At 42.8% G+C, this 9,323-nt stretch overlaps 1 protein-coding gene across 1 annotated transcript; it reads right to left on the bottom strand.

Annotated features, from left to right (window-relative positions):
• Positions 1–276: 276 nt before the first annotated feature.
• On the bottom strand, positions 277–7,868 carry ADPGK (ADP-dependent glucokinase). The gene is made up of 7 exons (XM_009578840.1): positions 7,852–7,868; positions 6,567–6,792; positions 5,254–5,316; positions 4,873–4,993; positions 2,777–2,973; positions 1,802–1,900; positions 277–825 (listed from the first exon to the last, which is right to left on the bottom strand). The coding sequence occupies exons 1-7, from the start codon at positions 7,866–7,868 to the stop codon at positions 277–279; spliced, it is 1,272 nt and encodes a 423-aa protein (XP_009577135.1).
• Between the last annotated feature and the right edge of the window lie 1,455 nt (positions 7,869–9,323).

Raw genomic sequence — 9,323 nt, 5'->3', positions numbered from 1 at the left:
CCAGATGCTTCAGACAAAGCAAAGCCAATTTTCACATTAAATACTAAAACGTCTGCACCTAGATGTGAAGTGTTCGAGTCACTGCCAAGTGACTGGAATGTATCTGACAGTTTATACCTGGAATTATTCTTTGGCTCTTTTTCAGTTATATCCAGAAAACACACCACAGCCCAATTCTGTTCCTATTCCTTTTCACCACTGGCTGAAATCCTAACGAGAACACCATGGTTCCTCAGATATCGTACAGTATTGGAGAAAAAGGAGGGTCTTAGTCTTCTATTGAGGATATACTTCTGAGTATAGCAGTCCTTCAGCTGAAATAGCATCCCCAAGTCCCACGGTCCGGACGGGATCTTTACACACCAAAACAGGAGTGAAATGGAATGAGATGCCTTCCCTGTGCCAATGCACCACTGGCTCATCTGGATTTAAAGAGATTTTGGAAGGTGCCTCTATCTGGGAGGTCACAAACTCCAAAGGAGCTTTAAGAAAGACTTTGCTGGTATCGATGGTTTCAGTCGCACAAGCCTGAGTCCCTGCTGCTCTAGCTCCAGCAGCCACAGCCGCAACCTGGTTGCCCCAGTAGCCATCCACTGTGACAAGGATATGATAGGCCAGGGTGTGGAAGTGGATCCGCGTGAGATCAGAGGCCCGGTCCGCTGTCTTCCCGTGCTCCTTCAGGATCCAGAAGAGGATGTCGCTGACTACACCCACGTCGGGAACTCCACTCCAGGAAGCAAGGGAGGCGTGGGGACCAGAGGCAGACTGCGTGAGGAACAGCAGTTCTTGTTCGTTCAGCCCAATGGAGTTCACCAGGGGAAAGACCTGCTAACAGAAACACAGGAACAACAGTTTCTCCTTCAGAGAGAGAATCAGACTTTGGTCTTCCTCATTCAGTTACAATACTGTGTTACCGGCTCTACTGCCAGCGTGCTCAGCAGAAGAGAGCACCCAGTTTCCTGGAGAGATGCAGGCCAAAGTCGCTGCACAAGCTTCTCCAGTTCAACAAGTTTACAAGAGTTACTTAGCCAAGAAAGCACTTCACGCCAAGGGTGCGTGCTCATTTTGTGCCATTGATTTTCTAGACACACACTTCGACATTAAAGAGTAACAAAACATCAAATCCACATCAAACACTCATACCACTGAGATTAGAGCTGTGTCAAGCTAAACAAGGAACTATCAGGATCTGCAGAAAAGAAATTCTGCAAAGAAATCTAGATTTTTTAAAAATGATAAACTCAGCTCAAATTCAAATCCTGTTTCTTCTAGAAATCTGCAGGCCTGCTAAATCTAAACCAAAGTTACTTGTATTTGTGGAGCTGTGAGTATCCTCCAGGGTCGCTTTCCCCCCATGATTGCGAAAAATCTTTGTATCAGAGAATAAAGCCCAGCTGTGTTGCACAGTATTTTTACTGAATACAGTTGCTGAATAAACTCAGATCTGCAAAAAATCCTTACTCCTTGCTGAAAACGGTCTGATGATCAACTGAGAGCATTGTAAGATATCTCCTAAATGAAACTTTCCAGAGAGACCTTTCTAAAAGGAATACTAAAACTGTCCAATGCTAAGTCATTACAGATCTCCTTCGCTGCACAGAGGAGACTCTGGTAAGCTCAGTGGAGAAAACAGAAGCATTCAGAATGCAATAGCAGACATTAAACCCATGTTCTCAATTTATCTTCAAATGGATAGCCCTAATTTTAAGTTTTCATTTCTATATTCATCTACCAGTCTGTGCATTGTGATACTGAAGAAAAGGAAACTGATAAAAAGAGTGTGTCCTTTCATTTTTGTTACCTGATGCATAATGTTGCTCATAAAATCTTGATCAGTCATACTGGCCAACTCCAGGTGTATGGGAATGTCAGTAGGGATATCAGAGATGGAGGCCACAGCCTACAGGGGTACAGGAAAAGAAAAAAAAAACCCACCCTAAAACACATATTCATCAAGAAACAGAAAGAACAAAGGGGTTTTGACTCAGACATACACATCCTTTAATCTTCTTGTGTATGGATTTAAACACAAATCCAAATGAGATGTCTGACAAGAACACCTGCTAGAACGTACTACTAAGGGGAAGAAGTAAAAACAACTTCTAGTTTTCAGAATCCCAGAGCAGGAAAACTGTATCTAATCCTAATCTGCACCCAACTCAGCACTCTTCTAATGGACCAATTCAGAAACCTCACAAATCTGAAGCAGCTGTAGAACTGCTGATCCTAGAACAGAGGTGGTGGTGGTGGGGGGGAAGTCTAGTGCATTGCATCAGGAAGGGCACTCAGCTGTAAGACAGGCAATGATCTGTAAATAAAAAGAAAACTTGGTGTAGCTCCTTCGGGCTCAGATCAGAAAGCTGCCTCTTGAATTATCTAACATAGATGCTGCTTAAAGAATGCAAGTCTTGATTATGACCTTGATCATCATAGTATCTGGGATAGAAAAAGTGTAATTTAGCCACTAGATAAGCTCCAGTAACTATGCCAACATATTCCAGCCAGACAACCAGACCATACCTTTTTTTCCCTAGACAACCCACTGAATCTAAGAAACACTAGTGTTACAGGATTAGACTTTTGCCACTCCTACAGTTCACATTCTTCTTTTAGCATGCAATACTGAAAAGATTTGTGGAAAATCTGAAGACACAGCCTAATTACAAGTTCAAGCCTGGGAAACCAAAAGTTTGCCATGAAGCATTTGTTGGTGTCGTGGTTTAACCGAAACCAGGACAGTTGGAATACAAATTAAGGTGGTGTTCAAGCATCTTACCTCCATAAGTCGTCTCTGCCGCATCTCCTTGCTCTGGCCTTCCATCATGTGAAGTCCTGAAAGTACCACGAGATCTGGCTGAAATTCATCCAAGCTGGACACAAACACTTCCAGCATATTTAAGGCGCCATTTGATAGGTCATGGGAGAAGATGAAGCGGTTGGCATTGGGTGCTCTCACTTGTCCCCACTCTTCACCTAGGTGAAACAAATAGAAGCAAGTTAACTCAGAAGAGAAGCAAATCAAACCACGTATCTGGAGATTGTTTTGGGATATCCCACTGGAATCCAAAGGCACGGTTTCACAATATGTCTGTGCCCAATTAACAGATACTGCCAGCCACAAGAGAAGTCTTGCTCTTTTTCTCATTCATTCTTTTCCTTCACTCCCTCTGCCTCATTTAGATGCTTGTCTGATCAGAAGGGAAATTCAATACTTATTTGTTTGGTTTTGCAAGCTTTGTGATGTTTTAATCAGTTGTATTAGTTTATGATGCAATTAGGTGAGTGTCACAGCCAGCTCAAGCCAAACATTTGGAGCGTGCAGGATCTGCAGAGAGAGGGGAGACCTTCCCCTTTTGGCAACAACCACCTCTTAGCTTGACTCAAGTTGTATCATGAAGGTACACCCTGAAAAGTCTCATGGCTCTTACTATTCCTGACCGCACAGCTCCCAGAAATGATCTGCAGAATAGAGTTGCATCAGTGCTGTATGTGTAAATGGTTTTATTCCTGGATAAGATCACAAATTAAATGAGCTCCATCTCCGGGACACTGAGCCATGACAAAACAGGGTAACGACAGCGAGCTTAGAGAGGATACAAATTGCACAAGCCACAGTCCAACTGGCCAGCCCTCTGGCAGCTCTCCCCATCTGTACACACATCTTTGTTCAGGCAGCAGGCAGTTCCTTGTGCCAGTTGCGATAACTGGACAGAAAGAAATGCAAGGGAATAAACACACACAGGTCACAAAGGACAGCTTGATCAGAACGCTCTTGAGACACAAGCATTTTTGAGGCTATTATAGGCAGAATCTCCACCTTAGAACCAGCCTGCGTACGTGTTCACTCAGCTCTCCCAGACTGTATACTGGTTATACTATGGAGGATATGACCAGCTTTTATGGAAAAGCCACTAAAACAGCACCAACAGCCATCAATGCTGCCTCCTCTTAAGATAAGTCTTACGGCAAAGTTCTGTCTAGGACAGAGATCCCCAGAGTTGCATCAGGAGGGCAGTTCTCACCTGAGAACAGAGACGCTGAGAAAAGGAGACATCATATACTAATGTATCACCTAACTAGGATGCTTCCAGGAGCAAGAAGAATTAAGATTCACTTAAGACATTAGTGCAATTTTAGAAGTCCTACTGTGTAACAGCACTTGTCAGTTATAGTAACCTTGTTTCAGCCAGAAGTCCATCAGAGTGCATGCTTTGGGTGCTGCTCCACATTCGTTTCGCTGCTGAAAAAGTTTAATTAAGATGGTTCTTGCCTTCCCTCCTTGCCAAATACTCCCTCTTCTGTCACACCAACATAACTCTTTCTGAAGCTATATATTGAGATAGGACCAGTGGAATAACTCAGGTTGAAAACAGTAAGAAAATACATACAGATTTGTTTTAGCCATTACATTAAGGTTACCCTGAATTTCATCTGCATGTGGTTAAATGGTACCTTTCTGTTTTCAGAGAAAATTACTGGACTATTTTAGTGTTCATACAGCTTTAGAATTACATCCTTCAGGTCTGCTTAGGCTATGCATCACAACAAAATGAGAAGTCCACTTGGTTTCTATAGGTTATAGCATACAAACATACAGAACTAGAGGGATGGCAAGATAGCGGCATGAGTCAGTATTTACAGTCACCATATTACAAAGGAAAGAAGTTTCAAAAGACTTTTAGATGTCTGTTCACCTACCACAGCTCCCTGAAGCGCATGGAATTACCGGATTAGCCCAGTGACAGCTGCCAGTAGTGATAACTTACACAGTTCTTCTGGAATTAACCGATTCAAAAAAGAACAACTTTAAAACCAGGACTATCTTAGTGATGTTCAGGGTCCCCAGCTAACATCCAGCCTTTGGCAAGGTACCTGCTTGATACTCCAAGATAAGATGGAATTCATCTCTTTCCTGCATGGATTCAGGTGGCACAACCACATTGTCATCAAGTAGTTCATGGAGTTTAGGACCAACTGGGCCACAAAGGAGGATCTAAGAAAACAAGAAAAAACAATCAAGGATCCCCTGCCATGTCCCTTGCCAGCATTTCAGAGCATCTAAGCATCACCTAGACAATTGATTTTTAAAAATAATGATTAAATTTTTAAAAATCAGCTATGCTTTTCAACTCGTAAGGCCAATCATATGTTCCACCATAGCCTAAGAAATAACTGCAAGATCCCCAAAATGTACAAGGAAGTAATTTAAGCCTCAGCGACACGCGAATAGCATGAAATTTTTGGAACGCGTACCTTCAGGTCTGGATTTGTTGCAAGCTTCTGACCGATGAGAGCAGCATTTCCTCCTACATAAAGCTGTAAAACAAATAGAGGCAGGTATGGACATTCCCTTGCTTTGATGGTTTATACATGCTCAGTCCTCAGTATAGGCTAGAGATTTTAGCTTTTTAGAAAAGGGTCTAGCATTACAGAAGTTAATAAAGCTTACTGGGGCTGAAGGCAAAACAATTTTACAATTCTCTGTGAGATCTCAACACGTTCAGTGTTCTCTGACTTTTTAAAATCTAAATATTCGCCTTCAGGTAACTCACAACCCTGTACAAATCCATTCATTCATAACATAAACAGCCCCTACTTCTGTGCAACTTTTCTGTGGCAGTTGATAACTTGTGGTTTTTTAGCAAGGCTGACAAGCAGTCATTTAAAAACTGCAACAACACTTCCTCCAGTTTGAAAAGAAGGTTAAACCTGCTACCTGTGCCCACATGAAGTGAGCGGAACCATGAAAGTTTCTTCAGGTAAGAAAGGTGAAACTTTCAAGTGAGAAAACTCTGACGTCAGCTTTGAAACCAAAGAATATAGATTGTCATGAGGATCACAGGCACTCAGAGGTGACAGAAAACAGGCTATAGCAGGATACAGCTAATAATCAGGTGATTCCAGCAAGCCAACATAGCAAACGTGGTGAGAAAAAAGTCAACACAGGAGAGCCTTGACCAATAAAAGGCATTTAGAGCTCCTCCTCATTTTCAAAAGCAGCTGGCGAACTGCTTAGAAGGCGGCATTAAGCAGTTTGTAGAAATTAGCTAACTGCCAAGCAAGATATCAAGCTAGATTCAGAAGACCCAGTATAAATTAGAGCAACAAAACTTTGCTTTTGGGAAGGGAGGCTTCAGAAAAAATATTTATTTCTTTTCATCACTCCTAGAGAGAATTTAAATCCTGCATTAAGCAGCCGAAGCTGATCGGAGCGTTTACAATGCCTAATGCTTCGGTCTATTTCCTCACTTCCTGCCTCATTACAAGACGTTAGAGCCTCCTTTACAGCATCAGCCCCATCTGCCTCCCATATAACCATATTCTCACAGAGGCAACTTAGACTGACGTTTCAGTTTTGGGAAAGCAAGCAGGGGATAGACCATTCAAAACCCTACTACTTGCAGCACGTGCAGAGTTCCGTGAAAAGTCATCAACGCACTCGAGCTACACCATAAGTTTCTTTCCTAAACGATTGGCTCTCTCACCAGACAGAGAACGAAAGTCACCAACGATGCAGAAAATATGAAACACGCTTCTCAAAGCTTATCTTCAGGTGGAAGACATACCTGTGCACCAGGGTACTCGGAGGCTGTCCGTGCAATGTGATGGAAAGACTCGGCGTCGCTGAAGAAGCGCTCGGCAGCTGCCCCTTTTCCCATGAAGTGAGCGAATGCTTCTTTCAGGTCCTGTCTGGAGTTCAAGACCGCGTGATTTTTCCCATCCCCAGGTTCAAGACCGAGCGCCTCTAACAACTTCACACCGGACAGAACCACGTCTACACAGGCGTTGACACTGCAAGAGAGAAGGAAATACTGGGAAAATCAAACGTACCTTAGGGCACTTGCAATGAGACAATACAATGAGATCACTTCCCAGCCAGTGATGTTTGCCGTTCGCAGCCCTCATGCTGAGGGGGAAAACGACCAACCAAATGAAAAAACCCACAAAGGCATATGAATTTTCTGAAATTCTCTTCTAAAGCGTTCTCCTTTTGACGTGCTTTTATTGCGCTCCAGCACTGCAGAGGAAAGAGGGATTTTTAACATTCTGCTGAATTAAACCAAGAAAGAGTAAGCTGCGTGGTCCACAGGTGGTTGCGTATGTTGCAGTACATGTTGTACTTCATTTGCTAACTTAGGCTTGCTCAAAAAAAGAACAGGCACAATAAGAATAGCATTTTTAATTCTTAAAGAAGCTTTTAAAAAAATACATATTTCAGGTTTAAAACATACATGCAATTCAAAACTGTTAAAAACAAAACTGAAAGTATTTAAGTCTACTAGATCAGCCTCTTGAGTTTCAATTACTCCTAACAATAACCAAAACCACATACACAAACACCCCACACATTGGCTGCTTCTGTTTATAAGAAGTCAAGACAGCAATTTGTCAGTTGAAATATTTGAAAACTGCAATTTCAAAAGGACCATCCCAAATTTCCAGAAATAGCATGCCACCTTCTCTCAAATAGAGGAAACAGGAGAAAAATCTTGCAATAGTTAGGAAGTGATAAGAACTATTTCAGCAGATCTAGACTTTATGTGAAGTCCAACCTGTGGCTCAAATCTTCCAGTCCCCATTTCTTATCAATTACATCAATTTAAACTCAGTCTAAAAGTTTCTGGGCTAGAACCAGCCCCCAGGAAGAAAGTTTATGAACACTTGCCCTTGTTTCTACTCCTTGGCTTCAAAGAGATACCAATATCTACCAAATATTTACTGAGATGATACCAGCAATTAGTAAAGCATCTTCTGGAACTGCTGTCAAGTGCAATTTCTGTTCCTCTGCCCCACGCTTCCCTGACAGGAATCCAAATGATCTATAAAACTTTTGCAGGATCTCTAACTTACTCTGTGTCTATCGACATGACGCTGCAAATGCCAATGCCTGCTTACATGTCAGTATGAAACGCACAGCCATTTGGTATTCCTCCTTGTCGGTGACCTTTCATGCATGATTTGGGCCACAACACGAGGGCTGCATCATACAAAATAAAGGACATTAAAAACCCTGAGGCTTTTCAGTACACGAGGTAACCAGCTCAGAAATCCTCTGCGATGTGCATTATCTCATACACTAAGGAGAAAAAAATCCCCTAACACAGCAGAGAAAAGAAAACCAAAGAAACAATAAGCTCAATTTAGCCCCAAACTCACTGCGGCAAAAGGTCATTTTATATTTTAATGAATCATTAAAGATGCAAGGGGACATAAACCAAGTCACAGTTCTTTCAAGTGAGACACCTCTAATCATCTTCCAACTGTCTTTCTTATCCCCCCCTGCCATTCCTCTGCTAACACACTTCATGCTTTTAATAAACTCCCTTAACAGCAGGGATATGCTACTAATGAACCGCTTTTGCTGTTAAACTTTGAGGCCCTGTGTGTTTGGTGTGTGTGTATATATTATATCTATTCAGTTGCTTTAAAGCAAAGAAGAAAGCAAGGAATAAACCAAAGATACCTGGCTCTTTTCCAGTGAAGGCGTGGCAAAAGAGAGGGCTAAATGAGGCACTGGAAAACCTATTTTGTCATATATTTGCGGGAGAAAGTCTGCATCAACCGTGATGCAAGAGCAAGACAGACTCCAACTAACACTGTATTGGCTACACAGCCATTGAGGTGGAGTAACTTCTCCCACACTTGAAGGCCGAATCTTCTAGTCAAAGTCAAGTTATCCTGTCATGTCCTTATATTTAAAAGAAAGTGAGCCAAGCGCTATATATAATGGCAAGATTAATGGTCAGACTTAAAACCAGCATTTAAGATCAATGTGATATTCCTGAACTTTCCCCTCGCCCTCTTTCCAGTTTAAAAAGAGAAAGGGTGTTGGATTTCCCTGTGCACGCACTTCAACGTCTCCTGCTTTCTCCTCTCCCTTCCCTCCCTCATCTCTCTCCTTTCCATCTCTGCCTTGACTCGGTTAGTTCTCCCCTATCGTGAAGGCTTCGCTCACTTCCCCACTTCATAAACTCGTCTCTTGTACCTATTTATTGCTGGACCGTGCTCCCCAATTGCCACCTTCCTGGGGATGGGCCAGCGGCTCCAAGTCCCTCAGACATTCTGTGTGTATAAATTTGTTTTACAGGCAAGCCAGCCAGGGATAAGGTCTCCAGACCCCTCCCCAGCCGGTCCTGAGCCATGCAGCACACTTAAATCACCAACACATGAGTGTTCTGGACCATTAATCCCCTCAGCCGAGGTCCACCTCTGGTTAAGCAACGCAGCGGGCAGGTGCCGCGCTCGCTGGTGGCTCTCTCAGGGAGATGCCCTCACCTGGAAAACTACAGGCCTGGAAAATTAACGGAGAGGTTTAGCGAACA

The sequence above is a fragment of the Fulmarus glacialis genome, unplaced genomic scaffold (assembly GCF_000690835.1).
Source record: "Fulmarus glacialis isolate BGI_N327 unplaced genomic scaffold, ASM69083v1 scaffold19175, whole genome shotgun sequence".
NCBI lineage: Eukaryota > Metazoa > Chordata > Aves > Procellariiformes > Procellariidae > Fulmarus > Fulmarus glacialis.
Note: the sequence above shows the minus strand (reverse complement) of the source record. Positions and strands in the feature narration are given on the sequence as shown.

What these genes read in the sequence shown, in the direction of transcription:
- ADPGK (XM_009578840.1), bottom strand. An exon ending in CAACAAATCCAGACCTGAAG is followed by an intron (nt 4,994 to 5,253) that starts GTACGCGTTCCA and finishes TTGTTTTCTTAG; the next exon opens with ATCCTCCTTTGTGGCCCAGT. An exon ending in TGAGCAACATTATGCATCAG is followed by an intron (nt 826 to 1,801) that starts GTAACAAAAATG and finishes TTCTGTTAGCAG; the next exon opens with GTCTTTCCCCTGGTGAACTC.